This window comes from Notolabrus celidotus, chromosome 2 (assembly GCF_009762535.1).
Source record: "Notolabrus celidotus isolate fNotCel1 chromosome 2, fNotCel1.pri, whole genome shotgun sequence".
In the NCBI taxonomy this organism is placed as follows: Eukaryota; Metazoa; Chordata; class Actinopteri; order Labriformes; family Labridae; genus Notolabrus; species Notolabrus celidotus.
Genome location: NC_048273.1, coordinates 21905356 through 21929766, shown reverse-complemented (window position 1 = coordinate 21929766; position 24411 = coordinate 21905356). Strand labels below are relative to the sequence as shown.

The 24411-nt window shown below is 42.1% G+C and overlaps 2 protein-coding genes across 3 annotated transcripts; one reads left to right on the top strand and one right to left on the bottom strand.

The window, feature by feature from the left end:
* Nucleotides 1–202: 202 nt before the first annotated feature.
* On the top strand, nt 203–8798 carry dph5 (diphthamide biosynthesis 5). The gene is made up of 7 exons (XM_034711043.1): nt 203–514; nt 2855–2979; nt 3813–3921; nt 6111–6231; nt 7467–7506; nt 7886–7992; nt 8200–8798. The coding sequence occupies exons 1-7, from the start codon at nt 380–382 to the stop codon at nt 8430–8432; spliced, it is 870 nt and encodes a 289-aa protein (XP_034566934.1). The 5' UTR covers nt 203–379; the 3' UTR covers nt 8433–8798.
* Nucleotides 8796–19707, bottom strand: slc30a7 (solute carrier family 30 member 7). 2 transcript variants are annotated; one of them, XM_034711031.1, is made up of 11 exons: nt 19592–19707; nt 19085–19186; nt 16313–16426; nt 16142–16229; nt 14647–14776; nt 13912–14115; nt 13626–13676; nt 12831–12966; nt 9716–9806; nt 9469–9618; nt 8796–9347 (listed from the first exon to the last, which is right to left on the bottom strand). In XM_034711031.1, exons 3-11 carry the CDS (start codon nt 16396–16398, stop codon nt 9300–9302), a joined length of 984 nt encoding a protein of 327 aa, XP_034566922.1. In that variant the 5' UTR covers nt 16399–16426; nt 19085–19186; nt 19592–19707; the 3' UTR covers nt 8796–9299. The 2 variants fall into 2 exon arrangements, with proteins under 2 accessions (XP_034566922.1, XP_034566914.1); XM_034711023.1 differs by having other exon boundaries at nt 19468–19687.
* Nucleotides 19708–24411: the final 4704 nt, after the last annotated feature.

Sequence of the window (24411 nt, the reverse complement as noted above, 5' to 3'; positions counted from 1 at the left end):
TATTATTATTATTATTATTATTATTATTATTATCATATGTTAATTTTCTGTGAGCCGAATTGGAGAGCGTGTCTTAATGCACCAGATTTTATACCTAATCATATATTATATTGCATTAAACTCTGTCAATAAGCATGAATCTAACAATAAAAAATCTGTCTCAGGAGTTTGGTGCAACTTGTCCAAGAACAGAACGTAGTGTGACTGAAGCTGTCGTGAATCGTAAACAGTTTACGGCATGCCGTATTCCAGTCCGTCTGTGTATCCTACACGTGAAAACAGAGAAACAGACAGTTAACGGAGTGATTTAAGTGTTTCATGAGATATTATCCGGTCTGCTATCTGACACCAACCCTCCGCAGAGAGTGAAGCCGACAGGATGCTGTACCTGATCGGCCTGGGTCTGGGAGACGCGGAGGATATCACGGTGAAGGGTCTGCAGGCGGTGAAGGGCTGCTCCAGAGTCTACCTGGAGGCTTACACCTCCATCCTGACCGTCGGCAAGGAGGCCCTGGTGAGTCCGGACACAAAGACACACACGCCGACCTGTGCGTCTATGGTGCCAGGGTTCAGATGTGTTTTCATATTCGTGATAACAGCTCAGAAAGTGTCACCATGGAGGAGACATCATGTGATAATAAACATAAACTCTTTAATCTAAATGTGAGCTACAGGAAGCTCTAGGTGTAAAGGGTACAGCGTTAGTGATGTTAGTGAAGTTTGAGGAAGGTATCGGACCTTACTGGCTATTGATCTGTGTTAGTGAATGTCAGACTGACAGCTCACAGCAGCATCAGGTGTCAGTGGTGATCCTCTGTCATACAGCAGACAGGTAAATTGGTGAGCAGTGAACACTAACGTCAAGATAACTTTTAAAAAGTTTATATTATTGATGTGTGAAGTTTAAAGCTCCTGTCAGGAGTTTTTGGGAGGTGGTGAAACAGACTGATCTTTATCCTGCTGTCTCTGTACGAGCTGTTGAGACAAACACCACCATCAGCACTAAGACAGTTTCTCTGTATGTCTATATCATGAGTGTCAAATGCATTTCAGTTCAGGGGCCACATACAGCCCAATTTGATCTCAAGTGGGCCGGACCAGTAAAATCAATACATAATAACCTACAGAGAAGGACAACTCCAAATGTTTCCCTTTGTTTTAGTGCAAAAAAAGTACAAGTTCATTCTGAACATGTTCACATTACATGAACTATCTTTTTAGAGAAACAGCTGTTGTTGTCGCCATGATGAGTCTCATAGTTGGACCTATGACGTACGCACATGTATGGTAAGCATGTAAACGATATGTGGCTCCTTTTTTTTTGAAAAAGTCTATGAATTTCCACTGGATTACGCAAACTGCAAATATTCTCCCGGAGTGCCGTTAAGGTGCGCTCCATTAGCACTATGATTGTATGCGAATCCCAGAGGAAAAATTTGAAATAGCACTTACTTTTATTGAAAAATTTTAGCTAATGTCTTCTCTGTAATTGTTTCACTTTGGGAAGTCATCCATGGGCCAAATTGGTACATCTTGCTAGCCGGTTTTGGACCGCAGGCCGTATGTTTGATACCCCTGGTCTATATTAAAGTGAGTTAGTGCCTTCTCAGCCACAGGAACACTCCAGCCCTGTTCATACTGCGAGTCTGCCTCAGCTCTGTAGTGCAGCTTGACTGTCATCACGCCTTAGAACTTTCATGTTGACCCCACATATCGTCTCGTTGAACTTTTCGCATCCATCCATCTTCTTCCGCTTATCTGGGTCCGGGTCACAGGGGCAGTAGCCTCAGCAGGGAAGCCCAGATGCTCCTCTCCCCGGCCACTTCCACCAGCTCTTCTGGGAGGATACCGAGGCGCTCCCAGGCCAGCTGAGAGACATAGTTTCGCCAGCGTGTCCTGGGCCTTCCCTGTGGCCTCCTCCCAGACAGACATGCCCGAAACACCTCCCCAGGGAGACGTCCGGAAGGCATCCTGGCCAGATGCCCGAACCACCTCATCTGGCTCCTCTCGAGTAGCGGCTCTACTTTGAGCCTCTCCTGGATGTCTGAGCTCCTGACCCTATCTCTAAGGCTGAGTCCAGCCACCCTGCGGAGAAAGCTCATTTCCGCCGCTTGTATTCGCGTTCAGTCACTACCCACAGCTCGTGACCATAGGTGAGGGTTGGAACGTAGATTGACCGGTAAATAGAGAGCTTTGCCTTCTGGCTCAGCTCCCTCTTCACCACAACAGACCGGTACAGTGTCCGCATCACTGCAGACGCCGCCCCGATCCGTCTGTCAATCTTGCGCTCCCTTTTCCCCTCACACGTGAGCAAGACCCCAAGATACTTAAACTCCTCCGCCTGGGGCAAAGACTCCCCTCAGACCCGGAGAGGGCAAGCCACCCATTTCCGACTGAGAACCATGGCCTCAGACTTGGAGGTGCTGAGCCTCATCCCCGCTGCTTCACACTCAGCTGCAAACAATCCCAGTGCGAGCTGGAGGTCACTGCTCGATGAAGCCAATAGGACCAAATCATCTGCAAAGAGCAGAGATGGAATCCCATCGTATCGTATCGGAACTGGAAATTGGCTATCTTAATAGCATAGAAATCACACTGCCAACTAGTGTTCAGTGGGAGTACTGCAGAGCAATGAGGACACTCCCTCTTCCTCTTGGTTATGATGTTCTCTGCATTAGCTCCTCCCTCCTCATGTCGGTCCTTTCGCTATCCGTGTGACTAGCTTCTCCCTTCTCAAGTTGGTCCGTTTGTTATTTGCATTATCTTCTATCTCCTCATGTCACTCAGTGTGTTATCTGCATTAGCTCCTCCCTCCTCATGTTGGTCTGTGTGTGTCTGTCCGTTAACTCCTCAGGAAGACTTCTATGGGAAGGAGCTGATCTTGGCGGACAGGGACCTAGTGGAACAGGGGGCTGACGAGATCCTGAAGGATGCTGATGTGACTGATGTGGCGTTCCTGGTGGTGGGCGACCCGTTTGGGTGAGTCATGTTGTCCACGTATGAGAAGGACTGTGTTGTCCCGGTATTGATCCCACATTGCTGAGGTCTGCTGCGTCAGCACGCTCAGAGTTTGATGTGACCACAGAACTCCTCTCTGAGCTGCTCGGCCTCCATTTCTGCAGATTTCTCCCCAAAACCACCAGATTCCTCAGTGAGCTAATAACAGAGTGCAGAGCGCCTGCAGCTCGCGGTCTCTGAAGCTCTGCTGACATTTGTTCATGTGAATGTTGGTTTTCAGTTTACATGAAAAGAGAAGCTGCTGCTTTGTGACCCACTAAGGACTAAAAACGTCAACTTTCTTTCCATCACACGTTTGTTTAAACCGTCTGTGACCTCAGCATCTGCTCGTCTGAGTTTCAGCCACTCAGTGAGGCCTCTGCATCAAACATCAGAGAGCTTCACTCTTTTTCCTCCTCTTCCCCTTCTTCTTTCTGTTATTACTCTCTTTATATGAGTCTTATCTGTAGTTAAGTTGTTAAGTGTCACATTTAGACTCAGGGACTCTATGAGGTCCAGAGTTTCCTGATGTTCGTGAAGTGTTGATGAAATATTGAGATACAGAGAGGTGGTTTGTAGAGAAACAAAAAGTGAGTCTGAAAGCCTGGACAAAGATGATTTATAGAAGACAGAACAACCACTCTGTTTAATTTAATGTGAACAAAATAATGAGTGACTAACATAATGTAACAAAAGTGTGTGTGTGTGTGTGTGTGTGTGTGTGTGTGTGTGTGTGTGTGTGTGTGTGTGTGTGTGTGTGTGTGTGTGTGTGTGTGTGTGTGTGTGTGTGTGTGTGTGTGTGTGTGTGTTTGCAGGGCCACCACCCACAGTGACTTGGTCCTGAGAGCAGTGCAAGCTGGGATACCGTACAAAGTCATCCATAATGCCTCCGTCATGAACGCAGTGGGCTGCTGTGGGCTGCAGGTACGTCCCACACTTGTGTACCTCACAGTTCTCACTCTGTGAAAGTTAAAGATCTTTGTGTCTCTGGGTCGCCTGATGGAACAGTGAGAACAGTCTTCAGGACAGTTAGTTTAATGTCAGTTGACAGAAGCTAACCAGCTACTTCCTCTGTCCTCTAGTTTTTGTAATGTTTTAAAGAAAACCAGAAACACCTTTATTATTGAGGTTTTAAATCTAGAACAAACAACAGAACCATCAAAGTTAAGAGGATTAGTTTGATCAGTAGTTATAGAGACAAAAGAAACAACCATGAAGCCTTAGGGTCCTCTTCTCTTTACCTCACTTTAGAGTCTGTATTCATCTAAAGATGATCGAGCTGATGAACGCTCTGTCTCTGTATAAACATCAGAGTCCTTTTTTCCCCTGGAGTGATGATCTATCAGAAATAAGATCTGCACACACACGCTGATACTCAGTCCTCTCTGTGCATGAGTGTCAGGGTGGACTGTTCAGGTGGGATGTAGGCCTGAGAGTCAGAGCTCAGGGCTCAACACCCCCTTCATTTGGTGTGTGTGTGTGTCCCATCTGCTGATGAATCTCATTAAACTAATGTTGTCACTAATGTGACCTCATCAATAACTGACCTGTCACAGCGACCAATCAGAGAGCAGGACCCAGCTGTTCTCTCTCTCTCTCTCACACACACACACACACACACACACACACACACACACACACACACACACACACACACACACACACAGAGTGAGAAGCATTGCACCTAGCAGTGTGGGCACCATCATGTCCACTGGGGGTCGTTAATATGCTAATGAGGGGGCGGGATATGTTAATGAGTTGGGAGTCAATCCCATCAGCCCCTGCAGTCTGCCCCAGCCCTCACCACATGACCCTCTACACTTATTCTGAATGTGTGTGTGTGTGTGTACGCGCACGTGTGTTTAGGTCAACTATGTTTTTGTAACAAAGCAGAACATATGATGAAACTGTCACTCAAAGACGCCACGCCCCTAGTTTTCTTTCTTTCTTTCTTTCTTTCTTTCTTTCTTTCTTTCTTTCTTTCTTTCTTTCTTATTAGGATCCCTATTAGCATAAGCATCAGCTATTCTTCCTGGGGTCCAACACACATATAACACACATATACAATCATGATCTGAGATCAAGTATCAAATGATCCACACCTGGAGGTCTATCTTTGTTTTTGTTGATGAGACACTCAACATCTGATACACATACCTCAGCAATTTTATATGTACACTTCTTATTCTTCATTAAATTCTGTATCAACATTGTTTATGCATTTTAATTGCGTATTTGTTCTTAACTTATTCACCTTATCATGAAAATAGTCACCAAAATAATAAGCAATTTGTTCTGGTTCCGTCAAAAAATTTCCCTTCAACTTCGAGATATGTTGGGCAGGATTTAGATCTTCTTCCTGTCAGTCTATTAACTAGACCTCACAACTTCTTCTTATCATCCTTTGCATCCCTATATGTATTCTCATAGCACAATTGTTTTTTCTTTTTGTTCTGTGCAGTAATTTCTTAATAATTTCTTAACTTCTTATGAATTTGCCAATCAGACAGGTAACTTGATATGGTTGCTACCTTTTTTGCATCCTCTCTTTGTTTCATCAGTTCCCTTAATTCTTCATCTATCAATACTGATCTCAAATTAGATTAATCCTTAATCTTTTTTTTTTATTTACGTTTTATTGATTTTGTACATAAACAACAATGAACATGAAGACCTATAGACAAGTACAAAGACTTTGGGGGGAAAGTAAAGACTTACATAAAGAGACTGGTAGACACCACCAGAAAAAAAACAAATATGAAAATAAACAGATGAGTGTCAATCACAGTCCAAGCAGAGATCTGATTAATCCTTAATCTAATGTAAACAGGTGAGTTGTATATAAATTAATCCCGTACAGTTGTCATCCAGAGAGTAATTAACCACAGAGACCCAAACTATTTTATACCAGGCTGTAAACATGTTTATTTTTGGTGTAACCCCACTGACCTCAGATCATGTGTCTGTCATGTTTTTGGAGGTCTGAGGTTTTAGTGCTTCACGCTGAAACAGGAAACACATTCATCCCCAGCCTCCGCTTCCTGTTTAATGTCCTCCTTATACTCCGACCTGAGACACCTGACCACTGACCTCTGTGTGTGTGTGGGTTCCAGCTGTATAACTTCGGGGAGACGGTGTCATTGGTGTTTTGGACTGACACGTGGAGACCGGAGAGCTTCTACGACAAAATATGTAAAAACAGAACAGCTGGACTACACACGCTCTGTCTGCTGGGTGAGACTCACACACACACACACACACACACACCACCCCACACACACACACACACACACACACAGAGTTAACCTAAAAGCTGACCTCAAACAGTAATCTCACCTTGTGAGTCTCAGCTGATTGCCTGGCGACATCACTGTCTGCAGATATACATCTTATTTATGTATTTGTTTGTTTGTTTGTTTGTTTAAAGGGACAGTGCATATTAATTAACATTTCACTATTGCATCAATGTAAATATGCCAGAGTTAGACATAAGGCTTATTTTCATTCCGTAGTCCGCGGCAGGTCAAAACAGAGTTCAACAGTACATCATGGTAGCATGACAATGAAAACAATAATACATCACAAGAGCATAATAAGTTATACAAAGGTGCAAGTTAGTGCATTACAGTGCCATAGAGCATAATCACGCAGAATGTCCAGAACTGGACCAGGTAAAACATCTGAACTGAATCTGTGAATCAAACGTCCAGTGGATAATCTTCATCAATTTAGAAATATGGATTAGACAGAAGGTGCATGTTTGATACTAGCACATGTTAACACTGACATGAAAGTAGCTCTGTGATGTGTCACCTTGCAGAGCCTCCACACACCGTTCACAAAAACACGTTTTTGTTTTTTGTTTTGTTTCTTCGTGGAGAGACCCCTGGTGTCTGTTCATCCAGGGGAGACCATCATCATCAATCAGACACCCCCCGCCTCCCTCATATGCATTCAAACACCCCCTATTGAAACAGTCCTGAGGGAGGAGAGGAACCTGCTGGTGACTGTTTGTGTAATAATTATTGTGTGTGTGTGTGTGTGTGTGTGTGTGTGTGTGTGTGTGTGTGTGTGTGTGTGTGTGTGTGTGTGTGTATGTGTATGTTTTTGTGTGTGTGTGTGTGTGTGTGTGTGTGTGTGTGTGTGTGTGTGTGTGTGAGTGTGTCCCCCAGCTGGTTTACATTCATTACAAGAAGTAAAGGAATAAAGGACCCTGAAATCACAGACACTCATCCATCATCCTCTCAGACGCTCTCCATCTCTGAGCTGAAGCTTCACACACTTCACTGAGTGGTGCCGTCTGAGTGGATTGATTATTATAAAAACGTCTCTTAAAAGGTCCTGATGTGTCTCTCGAATCGATATAAACTATCTACACACTGAGGGTCAAACATACCTGTCCCCGCCTCACCTGTGTTTGTGAGGAGCAGTTTTCTGTGAACTCTCTAAATGTTTGTTTTAATTTTCAGACATTAAAGTCAAAGAGCAGACCGTGGAGAACATGATGAGGTAAGGTCCTGATCTGGACCCAGCTTTGGGTGTTTGTTTGTGTAGTTGCTCTCGGCTGATGTCGCTGATGTCATCCAGCTGTTTTCCTCACTAAGCGCGTGCAGTGGCGGTGGCATGAGCTCATGGAAGTAAATGAATAATTATTCAGAAGGAGGAGAGCGATCCGATCAGAGACAGCTCATCAATAAAACGAATGAACTGATGATTTCAGCTCTAAGAGGTCCTGATGAGAAGATGGTGTAAAGTGAGCTGAAGGACTTCCCTCTGTAAAATAATGAAGTTTAGAGAAGACAGAGTTTATGTAAAGACAAGAGGAGTAGTCTCAGAGGGGATGTGTGAGGTAAACTCAATGATCAGAGCGGTTTGATTTGTTTTTCAGAGGGAAGAAGATCTATGAGCCTCCTCGCTTCATGACAGTCAGTCAGGCTGCAGATCAGCTGATTCAAATCATCCAGAGGAGGAGGGAGGAGAAGGGGGCAGAGCTTGGTAAGTGGCCTGTGATTGTTCGTCAGGTTAAACAAACAGAGTCTGTGTAGATTAATGCAGGACATCTATAGACTCCAGGTCTTTATGATGTATGTCTCTGCTGTTTGTGTAAACTCAGATGTTTAGGTTAACAGTTAACTTGCTCTCAGAGCTCATGGCGCCAATTGGTTGTTGGTGGTGACAGGTGATGCCTCTGTACCCCCACAGGTGTAACAGAGGACACGGTGTGTGTGGGCGTGGCCAGGCTTGGTGCCACCGACCAGAAGATCTGCACGGCGACATTACGTCAACTGGTGTCATGTGACCTTGGGGGTCCACTCCATTCGCTGGTCATCACTGGACGACTCCATCCACTAGAAGTGGACCTGCTGCGAGTGAACGCAGAACCAAATGCACTAGATCACCTGCACATGATTGACAGCTCCACCTTCTGCTCCTAACACACACTCACACTCGTTTATACATACCTGTGAGGACCCCAATGACACCTTGACCCTGAAACTGGCCTGGACACTTAAAATGTCCTCATAACTCAGAGATGTCCTCACTGCAGAAGTTTCTAACTCTGGTCGCCTTTGAAACCACAAAACAAACTCACACACTCACACTCACACACACACACACACACACACACACACACACACACACACACACACACACACAGTTTTTATCCTCACAGTTCTAAATATGTATAATCCATGATTCTGATTGTTGCTGATGAACTCTTACCTGTGAACCAGGTGAGAACATTTGTTGTTGGAAGTTTTCAGTATGATGTCATCAATAAAACTGGAGATCAATAATCAGCTCAGAGGAACAGAATTATTTATTACAGATGAAAAAAGACTGAAACCTTCAGACCACTCACATGGTTTGGTCACATGGTTTGGCACAATAAAAACACAGGGTGACATCACACACTCACACCACTGACCAATCATCAGTCTGGTCCCATCAGTGATGTCACAGGAGGGAGGGGCATCCAAACAGGAAACAGGCTCAGATTGTCTCTGATTCATAGCGAAGGCACTTACCCATAATGCTTAGCTCCAGTCTACAAAGTGCAGCTGGTAGGACGGGGGTCACACTGCCCACCGACAAAGACAGGTGAGGTTATAAAATGGGGGCGGAGCAGTTTGAGTTCATCCAAGATGCACTGGGCTGGAGCATCGTGGGAGATCACAGTCAATTTCTCAATGCCCCCTCATCCAGTCTCAGTGTGACCTGCAGTGACCCTGAGGAGGTCAGAGGTCTCCTACAGCAAACTGAAGGTGATTGGTCCCAGGTGTTCAGAGGAGGAGGAGCTTCTACATGGCGGCTGTTTCAATCTGAACATACAGCTGTCGAACTCCGGCCTGCAGAGACACGACACAGACATCATCGATCACCTCCACTGCACTACTAATACAATTACTATCAATCAACACTACAACCAGCTCTGTTACTACTACTGCTGCAAAGAAGTTGTTGAAGTACCTGTGTGAATATATGGTGTGTCTGGCTGAGGACCCAGCGTGTGTCGGCATCGGGGGCGACCAGCAGCTTCAGGGTTCCGATGTAAACGTCTGTGCACAGAGTCCAGAAGTGCGGCTCCTGCAGGTTATAAACTCCCTGCAGCTGCTGCACCTGAACGCATCAAAGCCAAACCAGGGATGAAGGCGTGGAGACACAGAGACAGTTGATGCAGGTGACAATGTTAAGTTGGAGTGTGGTCTGTACTCACCCTCTGGTAACACTCTGGGAGGGCTTGGTCCAGGGAGGGAGGAGTCCTCTGCATCAGGATCCCGATGGACTCTTGCAGTAATGGCACCACACTAAGGGTCAGAGGTTAAAGGTCAGATAGGACTGAGCATGTGTCAACATTAACAGTTGAGTGTGGTTCAGAGGCTTCAATTACATCACATTATGGACACACCCACTGCAACTTTAAGAACTTCAACAAACATGAACTGCTCCTATCATAAACGAACAATCAATGCTTACTCAGCAGTACACAAAACCATGTACAAATACTATTCATGCTACTACAGTCGGCTACATACAGACAACGTTACTTATTCAGGACAGAGGGTCAGACTGTCAATCAGAAAGCAGTAGATTATCAACAGGATTTTGGTTTGGATAGAACCACACATAGATCAGATCCATGAGTAGAATCAGTGAGTTTTGAAAAGAGTTTGGTCTGAGTAGTTTTCTGAGTTAAGCTCAGATGCGAGAGTAGAATCAGTGAGTTTTGAAAAGAGTTTGGTCTGAGTAGTTCTCTGAGTTAAGCTCAGATGCGAGAGTAGAATCAGTGAGTTTTGAAAAGAGTTTGGTCTGAGTTGTTCTCTGAGTTAAGCTCAGATGCAAGAGTAGAATCGGTGGAGTTTTGAGTGGAGTTCAGCAGTTTCCAGCTGCAGTAACCTGATGCCTGTGGTTGTGTGCAGGCCTCTGAGCTGACCACAGCTCTGCTCTGCTCCTCGCTCGGCTGGCTGCTTGAATCTGCAGCTGCGTTCTCTTCCAGCCTATCAAACCACATCAGCACACAACATCTCCATCTATCACAGAGGATTCTGGGAAATCTGACTGCTGCGTTTACATCCAGAGGAGCGGCGAGCCCAGGCCGGACTCCAGAACCCTTTCCAGTCTCATTCCAGTGGTTTGGCATGTTGGAGTCCATTAAATACTAATTATGCATTCCTTACATTAGTGGAAACTATTTTCCAAAGTCTCCATCAGAGATTGATTTCTGCTGCTGACGACTGGTTTCAGGCTACAGAGCTGAAACCTGAGAGACAATCCATCACATCAGTTTACTTCGGTGAATGGTCAGAGCTACATTACACATGCTGACTGACTTTACTGACAGTATATCAGTGGTGTGTTCAGGGACACACTTAATATAGGTACTCTAAAGTCACAATGATGTTCAAAGCTAGGGGTCATGCTCACTGGAAAGGATCTGACAGTCTCTTGGAAGGTTTAGTGGTCATTCAAATCTCTCGACAGGTCTCTGAGGAGGGTGTCGAGGTCACTGTTTAGGTCTTGGGACCGTTCCGAGGTTCCTGCGGCTATGAAGCACGCTGTGGTTCTTTAACTTGTGGTGATGATGACTGGATGGGTTCTATGGAGCCTTTAAAAAGTTCTAGAATTAATATAGAGGTGATAAGGATCCTTACAGAGATTCTGAGACTCCTCCACTGTGTTCTAGAGATTAGGGAGGAGGTTCTTACAGTCCTGTATGTAGTTAGGGTCTGTTCACCACGGTAGGGATCTCCATACAGACACAAACAGATGACATCACACACAACTCCACATCATGATCATCAACATCATCTTCACTATCACCAACAACCTTTCTATCACCAACAACCTTTACATCACCATCATCATCATCATCACCATCACTGTGTGAATGTTCTGTCTGAAGGTTTGACTCTTCAGTCACACAGTTAAGACACACACACCTACGCACCTACACACTCACACACACCTACGTAAACACAAACACTCCACTATGTATAAAAGCCTCAGACTGACCTGCAGTCTGTTATTACATAGAGAGGAGCTGAGGGTGAACACCACAACATAGAGACAGCCGGCCCCACCCCTCCACAAACACACACACAGTGGTCACAGCTGGCCACAAGGCTGCTGGTATAAGCCCCGCCCACCCTGCTCTTTTCTTCTATAGGCACAAAGAAGCTGTCAAACTTCAGAGTTCACTGTAACTCTGACACAATATGAATTATAACATCGACATCATGAGTCAGTACAGCGTCTGTCGGTCACCTGTAATGACTGATCCATCATTAATACTGCCAAACACACACACACACACACACACACACACACACACACACACACACACACACACACACACACACACACACACACACACACACACACACACACACACACACACACACACACACACACACACACACAGAGAGAGAGAGAGACCACACGTCCAACAGCACAGACTGACTGAGGAGAGAGGACATGAGGAGGAGGATGAAGATGAAGGTGAGGATCAGGGTGAAGCAAAAGATGAGGATGAAGATAAGAATGAGGATGGAGATGAAGATGAAAGGAAAGATGAGTATGAACATGAAGGTGAGGATGAGGGTGAGGATAAAGATAAAGATGAAGGTGAAGATAAGGATGAAGGTAAGGAGCAGTATGAAGCTTAAGATGAGGATGAAAGTGAGGATAAGTATGAAGATGGTGAGGAAGACTATAAAGGTGAGGATGAAGATGACGCTGAGGATAAAGATGAAGGAGAAGATGAGTATAAAGATGAAGATGAAACTTAGGATGAGCATGAAGATGAAGGTGAGGATGAGGATGAAGGTGAGGATGAAGATGAAGGCTAGGACAAGGATGAAAGTAAGGATGAGCATGAGGATGGTGATGATGAAGATGGTGATGATGAAGATGAAGGTGAGGATGAAACTAAGGATGAGCATGAAGATGAAGGTGAGGATGAAGGTGAGAATGAGGTTGAAAGTAAGGATGAGCATGAAAATGAAGGCAAAGATGACGATGAAGGTGAGGATGAGGATGAAGGTGAGGATGAAACTAAGGATGAGCATGAAGATGAGGATGAAGGTGAGGATGAGGATGAAGGTGAGGATGAAGATGAAGGTGAGGATGAGGAAAAAGGGGAGGATGAGGATGAAGCCAAAGATGAGGATGAAGAAGAAGGTGAGGATAAAGATGAAGATGAGGATGAAAGTAAGGATGAGTTTGAAGATGAAGGTGAGGATGAGGATGAAGATCAAGATGAGAACAGGGATGAAGATGAAGATGAAGGTGAGGACAGGGATGAAGATGCAGGTGAGGATGAGCAGTATCACCTGACTCCGATGAGCAGGGCGATTAGCATGGAGCAGATAGGGTCAGCGATCATCAGGTCGTATTTCTGCATCAGGAGGGCCGAGATGATCACACCCACGCTGCCCAGAGTGTCAGCGATGATGTGCAGCAAGACGCCTGCAACACGCACAAACACGCACACACACAAATTAAATTATGTAGATCTCGATATTTATGACGTGTTTGCTATTTGCAGAACCAAACTTCACCCCCTGAATGTTTAATGTACCACCACAGAAGAAGTTGTTAAATTGTTTGTTTTTCTGACCTGTTCGACCCCGGATCAGAAGTTATCTAAAAACATGTGAACATGGATTTCAGAGGACAGCCCCCCCCACCCCCCCTGCTGCTAATAGCTGGAGGAATATCTTTGATGTGGTATGGTAGTGTGTCATTGATAATCTGTTGGCGCCCCCCAGTGGTCCCAGCTCGTCTCTGCATACTGAGTTGTAGAGGAGAGGGATCAGTGTTTCAGCTGCTTAGTTACAGACGTGTTTTTAAATCTGTACTTCCAGTCTATCCTGTAAGAGTTAGTAATGTCACTCAGTGTGTATATAACTGCATGTATGTATTTACATATACCGTATAAATAAAATGTTCTTTATATTGTGTGGTGTGTTTTAATCATCATGTATCACCTCCATCGTATTATAAACATTCACAAATATTACAGATAGAACAACAAAGTCATGTTTTCTAGTGTGTGGTATTTTCAATTAATAATGTGTGTATGTGTGTGAGTATGTTTGTCTGTGTATGTGTGTGAATGTTCTTACCCTGCAGGATCTGTTTACTGGATCCCTTCCCTGGAGTGTGCAGCTGCTCGTCTGAGAGAGACACAACAGCAAACACTGACTTTAGGTTAAAAGAACTCACTTTAAATAAATAGATCATGAGAAGAAGGAGAAGAACACTGAGACATGTTTTCTCTTTAACTCCACTAGATTCGCACGCATCCTACATGAACACATTGCTCTTCTTTTCATGATGACAGAGCTCTTTGAGCTCATTGAACTCTATTCTACTCTTACATCCAGCATCCGTCATCTGCCAAACACTCACCGAGACTGTGCTCGTCATGTCCACCATGGCTGTGTCCGTGTCCTCCGTGACTGTGTCCATGACTATCATGACTGTGTCCATGTCCTCCGTGTCCTTCATGTCCGTGTCCATGTCCATGTCTGTCTACAGATTTATGATCGTGTCCACCGTGACTGTGTCCGTGATTCAGACTGCCGTTAAACAAAGAGTGGCTATGACCGTGACCTGAGAGAGGAACAGAGAACTGAGGCTGTGATGACTTACACATGAAGTTATGTGATCTGCATCAAGGTTACACTTATCTGCAGTGAGGTTCTATACATCTACAGTAACAATTTTCTTATCACTATCATCTCTCTCTGTCTCTTATTCTCCTCTATCCCTCTTTCCAACCCCAACTCACATGAGTCTTCTGCTCAAGGTTTCTGCCTGTTAAGGGAAGTTTGTCCTTGCCGCTGTAACTCGCTAAATACTGCAAGGTGCAATGCTCATGGTGGATTAAGATTAGATAAGATCGAGTCCTGTCAGAAAGAGGGGACTGGATATTATCCTGTCTTGATGTTGGGTCTTTGTTCATAATTTAACATATAGTACGGTCTAGACCTGCTCTGTAACATTAATGTGATTTAGTACTATACAAATAAAGATTCATGATTGATTATCAGAACCAGGTTTTCACATCTGCAGTGAGGTTCTACATAGTTTTGTTCCTTTCAGAATTTGACAGTAATATTCTGGATGTTATGCACACAATACCTTCTTCTCCGTGTGAATGCCCGTGTCCTCCGTGCTGGAACACAAAGATCCCGACCAGGTTAACCAGCAGACCAGCTATAGAGACGGGGAGCAGCCGGTCATGGTGAACGTCAGGAGGCTCAAGAGCTCTCTGACAGAGAAAAAGACAGAAACATGATCTTATTAGTGTGTGTTTCTTTCTTTCTTTCTTTCTTTCTTTATTAGGATCTCCATTAGCACAAGCATAAGCATTGGCTTTTCTTCCTGGGGTCCAACACATATACAATCATGCACACTAACACACAATCAGCAAAACAACCACAAAACAAAAACAAAAACAGCTCCTCATAATGAATTACAAAATAACATACAAAGAGAAACAAATTGGTCATTAATTTGGCAAATGTCAACACAAAACCATAGTAACAAGTAAATTCATGTTTTAACTTTCACTGTGCTCACATATACAAATGTACACATTCACATGTAATAAACACTAAACATCATCTGAATTATCACTTATGTTACTAGGATCACGTGTTATGACATATCAAATCAAATACAAGAAAAGGGTAAAGAAGACAATTATAATTATTTTACTCTTATCAAAGAAGCAGTTCTACCTTCATCCAAGCTAACCAATTTTATCAATATCTGTTTGCTTGTTGAATAACTTGGGTGTGTTTATTTAATTCTGTTTGATTAGAGACATAAAGATATTTTTTTAACAAAAATTTGAAGCGATCTTTATTAACTTCTTGAGTTATACCGGCAAAGAGTTCCATCTAAGCATGGCTCTGTACAGGACTGTTCTCTGTATTATACCTGTTCTCACCTTTGGTAGAATGAACCTTTTTTCTGTTGCACATCTGGTTTGATACTTATGTTGAGCAAACTGAGAGCATAATGTTTCATACAATAACTTTGGTGTCTGTGTCACAAGTATACTTCTGAGAAAATTTAACAAAGCATATGTAGATTTCTGACTTACTGTTAGCCACCAAAGACTGTTATGCATGTCAGTAATATTAGTCCTGTAGGAGCACTGCAAAGCACAACAGGCTGCTTTATTTTGCGCTATTTGTAATTTTTTTAAATCTTTAATTGAGACACTGGACCAAATTATAACAGTAATCAAGCGGCGACAGAACTAGAGCATTCAGAACTTGTCTGATGATATCTGGAGGCAAAGATTTACATGCCCTTCTCACAGCTGACACACCCCTTTCCATTTTGTTCACAACATTTTCAACAGTTCACACAATTTGTTTAGACCACGCAAGATAATGATCCACAGTTATATCCAGAAGTTTTGTCTCCTGCACTTGTTTAATGGGAGTATTATTTACATATAATTTCAGTGTTGGTTCAGACTTTAACTGATACCTTGAACCAAATAAAATTGACTTTTGTTTGTGTGTGTGTGTGTGTGTGTGTGTGTGTGTGTGTGTGTGTGTGTGTGTGTGTGTAAGTGTGTGTGTGCGTGCGTGTGTGTGCGTGTGCGTGCGTGCGTTACCTCCACTCCTTCTGAGAAGATGAAGAAGGCTGTGAAGATGAGGAAGAGTCCGTTGACGAAGCCTGCCAGAACCTCTGCTCTGACGTAACTGAAACACAATCATCATCATCATCATCATCATCATCATCATCATCATCATCATCATCATCAGATCACAGAGCAATGTCTCACCCATAGGAAAAGCTGTCATTGGACCTCCACCTGGAGATGACAGAGGCTGCCAGACCTGCCAGCAGGGCGGTGCAGTCAAAGAACATGTGGAAGGAGTCCGAGATCAGACCTAAACTGAAGAGAAAACGCACAACACATGTCAAACACACACACACAGCAAATAATCTATAAATGAATGAATGCTAAAATCTGATCTTCTGTCAGCACCTCTGAGGTCTCTCCTCAAACTAATCTGTCACACCTTAAAACAGAGAAACCTTAAATTCTGATTGGACATTAAAACTTCAGTGATGATTTTATTCATCACTATCACCGCTCCCTCTGTCTCTTATTCTCCTCTATCCCTCTTTCCAGACCCAACTCGTTCAAGGCATGATGGCTGTCTAACATGAGTCTGGTTCTGCCTGAGGTTTCTGCCTGTTAAAAGGAAGTTTTTCCTTGCCGCTGTAACTAGCTAAATACTGCGATGTGCAATGCTCGTGATGGATTAGCGTGGGGTAAGACTGAGTCTTATCCTGTCTTGAAGTTTGGTCTCTGTTCATAATTTGACATAGAGTAAGATCTAGATCTCCTGTTTGTAAAAGCGTCTTGAGATATTGTTTGTAGTGATTTTGCACTATACAAATAAAGATTTATTGATTGATTGATCTGTAGGTGAGTATCAGAAAGTTATCTATCAGTGTAGCTGCCAGTGATTAAAGTTTATAGATTTAATTCATTTCAAATTAATATAATAAATTAACTTAAAAACTAGAATAATTTAAGGTTAGAATATTTAGCTGTTTAATATATAAGTTGTTAAGAATTTGTTCTCAATAGAAAGTGAAAGTATTTAGAGCAGAGAGAAGCTTCCAGGACATGAGAAAGGGGGCGGGGTTTAGAGAAATGCACCTCATGCTTGCCATGCAGCAAGGTTAATGCAGAGAGGAGGAAGTTGCTGCACATTGAAAGACCTGGGAAGCCAGAATTTCATTTTTACTCCCTTACAGTTCATGGGGCCAATGAAGTATGTGTTAAAGTTTGTTTGTGTGGCTGAATTCTTTTCTTTGATGTGATTATAAGTGAAACAGCATATAGTTTCTATGTATATTGATTTGATAAGTAGTGTGTTATGTGTTTATGTGATTTGTGTTTAAGCATTATCAAGCTGATATAATGATTTTTATTACAGTTCTCACAGCATGCTCAAAGGCACAGATGTGCGAAATAAATGCCCGTAAGAAAAGGAATGCTTTGTGTCCCTGTCTTGACTTGAGGGAGAGTTACAATCAGAGAAACTTACTTTATCTTTAGAATCAAAAGCTGCTCAAATAAAACTGCAACCAGAAACATGTGTTGAGGTGCATTTCATAATTCTAAAGCTAATGTTTGTTTAAAGGTCAAAAGTATAAAGCAGGTTCTTCTTCTTCCCTTTCTGCTAAACATGTGGAGACCCCTCACAGCTATCTGCTGACCATGTGGAGGGGCCAGAGTCTCAGGTTGGGATCCATTGCACTAAATGAGCCAACTGATAACTGAAATAAGAATAACAACCAGGCTTCAGAGAAAGATGATAACTAGTTTAGACTGTACTGTAATACTATATCATTACAGAGAAAAAGTCCTGCGCCGGCTCTCTGACAGTAACTGAACACGGATGTTCTCAGGTCAAACAGCTGACTGACACATCCTGCATGTTCGTCTGTGTGTAGGATTTAAAACTCAACCTAACTAAATGACAGTTAGTTAGGTTGATCTGATCTCCTCTCATTTTATGCTCCAACCCGATCACTGAGGTCCTTGAATGCTTCCTTGTGTGTCTCACACAAGCACCGGCCAGAGAGCTTTCTGTTTTTGCGCCCCTAAGCTGTGGAACTCTCTACCTCTGGACAATAAAACGGCGAGCTCTCTGGGTGTTTTTAAAAGTAAACTTAAGACTTACCTTTTTAATCTAGCTTTTAATTTGGAGTAATTTATTTTTAGCCCTGGACTGCATTATTATTTTTTATTATTTATATCATTTTCTCTCTGTGTCTCTTATTCTCCTCTATCCCTCTTTCCAACCCCAACTCGGTCGAGGCAGATGGCTGTCTAACATGAGTCTGGTTCTGCTCGAGGTTTCTGCCTGTGAAAAGGATGTTTTTCCTTGCCGCTGTAACTAGCTGAATACTGCCAGGTGCAATGCTCATGTGAAGTATTTTATTTATAATCATGCCTTTTATAATTTTACCATTGCTGTTGTTTTCTGTCCCTTTGTTATTCTGTGAAGCACTTTGGGTTGTGTTTTCTGATTAGACATAGTGTGTTTTCTGATTAGACGTAGTGCGTTTTCTGATTAGACGTAGTGTTTTCTGATTAGACATAGTGATTTGCACTTCAGGGCCACCATAGAAAAGTCCTGTGACAGTAACTGAACACAGCTGATGTCCTCAGGTCAAACAGCTGACTGACACATCCTGCATGTCCATCTGTGTGGAGGTTTTAAAACTCAACCTAACTAACAGATCAGTATTCAAACCTGATTCAAAGTTAAATAAAACATATATCAAAATCAAATTAAAATAAAAGGCAAAAATAATATGAATTAATACAATGCGCTGGAAAATCCAAATTACTACAGCCTTCCACAAATGTCAGTGCTGGACAGGAAGTGACTGAGGGTTCTTTCAGAATAAAGTGACTCACTCACTCTCAGACTCACACACTGTGGGTTCCTCCATGCTAACACATACGTGGCACATCCACAGAGCAAACAGAGGGGCAGACATCAGCTGGGGCTAACACTTAGCTTACCTGTTACTCCAGATGCCATATGATAGCTCCACAAAGGCGAAGGAGAGGTTGAGGCAGAGGAAGAAGAACAGGTTCCGGGAGGTTTTATCCGCTAGGATCGACCTGAAACCACAAAACAGTTACTACACCTTCATCACAAGAGCCCCAAACCTGGGAAACCCCAAGAAACCACCACCTGACCACCCCGTTCACACACAACAGCCCCTCTTTAACACACCTGAGGGGATGACACACAGGTGAACCCCTCGTAAACTCACACACGGATCACAGAGGACAGATTTGTGTAGGCTAGCCGGTTAGCATCACTAGCAGAGTTCTACTAGAGTCAGCTGTTACAGACAGAGCACAGCTAGCTACAGCTCAGCTAGCAGCAGTGAGTTTACCTGAACCATCCTGACAGCTTCAGCAACAGGTTGAACTTGGCGGGTTTGTACTCGTCGTCTTTGACAGATAAAGGTAACATCTTCACACCTGAACACACACTCTCTCACACACACACAAACTAACCGTGTAGAGTTAGCAACAGTAGGCTAACAGGCAACTTCCGGTTCACCCTGGTTTCACAGTAAAGCTTTCTTTAACACTTCCTCAAAAACAGACGTTACTCCTACACAGTGGTGGACAAAGAACACATCTTCATTACTTAAGTCAAAGTATAGATACTCCAGATCAAATATTACTCCAATACAAGTGAAATTTGCTCTGTCAGATTATTACTTGAGTTTAAGTACTAACGTACTTGCTTTTAAAAATACTTAAGTATTCAAAGTACTTTTTAAAATATCTCAAAACGTTGTATTTTCACAAAGCATGAGTGCATTCAAGAATACATAGAAGTACATTCGGTTCCATCATGTTTATTTAGAAACCATTACTTGAAATGTCTAAAAACAATACCATGGAATAAAAACAGAAACTAAGTTACTCCAAGCACAGACAACTTAGTTTAAAATGTTCATCTGGAATGAAACAAATGTGACGTAGCTCAACACACTTTCTCAGGTTGGACAGTGAATGTTTGTATGTTTTGGCAGAGTGGGAAACAGTGTGAATATTTCAAACGATACGTATCATTCTTCATTTCAAAAACCTCTAACACAGGCTGAAGATATGGACATGGGTGCTCAGGTGGAGAATTATAGCCATCATTACCATCTCTATATGAACTGCCTGATCTGAGTGAAATGTGCTCCATGTTCAAACGTGGAGATGCAGGATATACAGGTACGACTAAACCACTGAGACAAAAAGAACTACACAAACACATTTTACTGTCTGAGGGATCAGATTTCAGAAAAGAGAAGGAAATTCATGAGCTGACTTCAAAGCAGAAGTAGTGAGTAACTAGAGCAATGATAAAAATGAAGTGGAGTGAAAAGTACAATAATTGTCTTCTGAATGTCGTGGAGTAAAAGTAATAAGTATCATCAAAAAATAATACTCAAGTAAAGTACAGATACTCAAAAAATTTACTTAAGTACAGTACTCAAGTAAATTGACTTTGTTACTGTCCACCACTGACTATTACTAACAACTCCTACTACTACTGCTACTGCCACAGTTGCTGTCATTATTATTATTATTACCCATTATTGTTGTTATTATTATTATGTTAACAAACAGATCAGATTATGATCATATAACCCCTCTTCTTAAAACTCTGCACTGGCTCCCTGTTTCTTTTAGAATTGATTTTAAAGTTATTTTACTTGTTTTTAAAGCTCTTAACAGCCTTGCTCCTCCATACATTACTGATCTCTATACATGTTATGTTCCAGCCCGATCATTGAGGTCCTCAAATGCTTCCCTTTTAAACGTTTCTCGTGTGTCTCACACAAACACCGGCCAGAGAGCTTTCTGTTTTTATGCGCCTATGAACACTCGGCCTCTGGACATCAAAACGGCGAGCTCTCTGGGTGTTTTTAAAAGTAAAAGTAAACTTAAGACTTACCTTTCTAATCTAGCTTTTAATTTGGAGTAATTTATTTTTAGCCCTGGACTGCATTATTCTTTTTATTCTTTTTATTATTATTATTTGAATCATTATTATTTGAATCATTACTTTAACATATATTTATCTCATTTAATTATTTATTTATCTATTTATTTCTTGTATTCATCCGTTCTTGTTAACGCTACCTTATTTTTAACTTTTCTTTCCACTATTTTATTTTATTGATTTTACTCTATTGATTTTATTTTATTTTTAAGTGTTTTATTTATAATCCTGCCTTTTATAATTTTACCATTGCTGTTGTTTTCTTTCTCTGTTATTCTGTGAAGCACTTTGGGCTGCATGTTTTTATGTATGAAAGGTGCTGTATAAATAAAGTTGAGTTGAGTTGAGTGCGTCTTACACTACGTTAATATTGTCTCTATGAGGTTGTCTGTTTGCTGTTTGTTCAGGTGACTGTTTAACTATGACTACTGAAGTCCAGATTTCAGAAAAAGAGTATTTAGGGTTCAGATTCTCAGTGTTGGTAAATGAAGCCTGTTGTTTTGTTACTGTGCTGCAACTGCGAGTGTGAACAGCAGGAGGCGTCAGAGTTCTGACTTTATGTTTCAAGTTCAGTCTGCTGTGACCCCCAGTCCCCCCTCTCTCTGTCTCTGGAGCCTCTGGGTTTGTTGACTCGGAGTTTCATCATGAAGGACAAAGTCTGAGCTGCATTCACACAGAGATCTGCCTGATCCTAACACGCCACTCCCACAAACAACAACTGTATCAAATTAAAGCTGAAAACAGGCACAACGTGGACTTCATGTAGTCCCTGAGTCACTACATAAGCAGTGAGTTGAGTTAGCGGCAAACTACTCCTGTCAGCAGACACCTGAATTAAAACTGCAGCACCTCTTCATTGCTAAGGAAGAATGTAAATGTTTACATGATGCACACATAAAGACACATATATTCTATTTATTTCACACAGGATACGTGTACTTTATTCTATTCATTTATTGTATTTATTTGTATTGTATTTATTTTATACAGAAGCACACATTTATTTTGTTTTATTTATTTGTTTTATTTCTTATTATTTCATGTATTTATTTCACACAGACGCACTCATTTACTTTACTTTTCTTTATTTGTTTAGTATTATTTTATTTTATTTATTTCACCAAGAAGCACACATTTATTTTATTTTATTTTATTTGTTTATTTAGTATTATTTACTGTATTTCACACAGAAGCACACATTCTACATTTCTCTCTAGCACTTCTATATTTCTCTTTTTTTTTAATTTGCTTCTACAGTATTATGGTGACTCTGTCTGTAGAGTTAAGGCTACGTGGTTTTATTGCACAGTCCTATTTTTTAAATGTTGGATGTACAGATAATATGAAACCCTGATGAGTGGATGCATGGTGTTCAGGTCTGTTACATAGCCGAGCCTGGACCCTGACAGTTTAAATGTAGTCCTGGTGAGATGACCCACCTTTATAAATATAACAGTTTCAAACTCTAAGTTTAGCTTCAAGTTTACTCTGTGAAAGAAACCAGCATTTATCCTCCAGATTATATAAACATCAGTCTCTGTGTGTGTGTGTGTGATGAGAGAAATCACTCATCAGTTTCCATGGTGACCACAAACCTCCATGACCTCATCAGGAGAAGACGCCGACGCTCCATCAGCAGCAGTTCCGTCCTCCTCCACAGCCCGCCATCCACAGGTCAGACAGACGACAGGTTCTGGAAGTGATTGGTCGGCTACCTGCTGTGAGAACACACTGCATGTCTGAAGAGAAACATCTAGCAGGTTTCATCAGCTGCCTCACCTCTAGAGGGCGCTACATCCACACTGCTCCTCTTAACTTTAAAGGACTGTGAAGAAAGGAGAAGAGGATGATGTGGCCTTCTGTTTGTGCAGAATGTAAGGTTTAATTTCTGCTTGCCTTTGAGATTACTTTGTCGAGTCAAACAGTAACTAATGCACTACAGGGTTAGACTGAATCTTTTCACTTTAAATATGCTGTCATTAACACATCCTGTCTCAGAGCGATGCAGAAAAACTAGTCTATGCAATTGTTACCTCCAGGTGGATTAGTGTATTTCCCTTCTATCAGACTGCCTTAATAAGTCTCTAAAGACTTCAGCTGGTCTGAAACGCTGCAGCTCGAGTACTGACTAGAACTAGTAAGAGAGAGCACATCTCTCCTGTGTTAGCTTCTCTACACTGTCTCCCCATAAAATCTAAAATAGAATTGACAGCCTTTTAATGACCTAAAAAGCTCTTCATGGTCAGACAACTTTGTATCACAAGAGAACATAGGCTCCCAGCATGCCGGCCTGCTTGCCTTAAACTCTCTTAAAGAAGTATTGGAGGTAGAAACCTTCAGTTATTAGTCCCCTCTCTTTTGGAATCATCTACCAGTCAGGATCCAGGTGGCAGTGTTAAAACTTTCCTTTTTGATAAAGCTTATAGTTAGGGCTGGCTCAGGTTTGGACCAGCTCTTAGTCAACCTGCTATAGGCTTAGTCTGCTATAGGCTTAGTCTGCTATAGGTTTAGTCTGCTATAGGCTTATATTGCTATTGGCTTAGTCTGCTATAGGCTTAGTCTGCTATAGGCTTAGATTGCTATTGGCTTAGTCTGCTATAGGTTGAGTCTACTATAGGCTTAGTCTACTAAAGGCTTAGTCTGCTATAGGCTTAGTCTGCTAAAGGCTTAGTCTGCTATAGGCTTAGATTGCTATTGGCTTAGTCTGCTATAGGTTGAGTCTACTATAGGCTTAGTCTACTAAAGGCTTAGTCTGCTATAGGCTTAGTCTGCTAAAGGCTTAGTCTGCTATAGGCTTAGTCTGCTATAGGCGTGGTGTTATTGCCAAAGCAGTGTACAAAATACATTTTACAGTTATACTAAATATTTTCATAACTTTAATGGATAATTCATATTTTTTTTATAATTCGGTACTGTTCATCACTATATCCGAGTCAATATATAAATCAATTAAATACATTTCATGAATACAACACAGTTAAATAACAGAGTATGTATCACACAGGTTCTGGTCTCCAGTCTCAAGGGGTCTGGTTGTGATCTCAGGGGCTCTGGTTCTGCTGGAGGTCTATGTAGAGGAGGTGTTTCTGTCTGGAGGTGGATTAATGTTAGTCTCTGTGAATAACAACACACAGTAGTTTACAGCTGCTCACTGGTCTCTGTTTCTACATGTGTTTTACTAAAGATTTCATTAGATCATACTTCATAGATAATATAATTTAATATATGATAATACTTTAATATATATATGTTTGGGTTGGCTAGTCTGCAAAGGTAACCTTTAATAACCTGCATCTGTAAGACTGAAGAATCTGAATAATCCACTGAA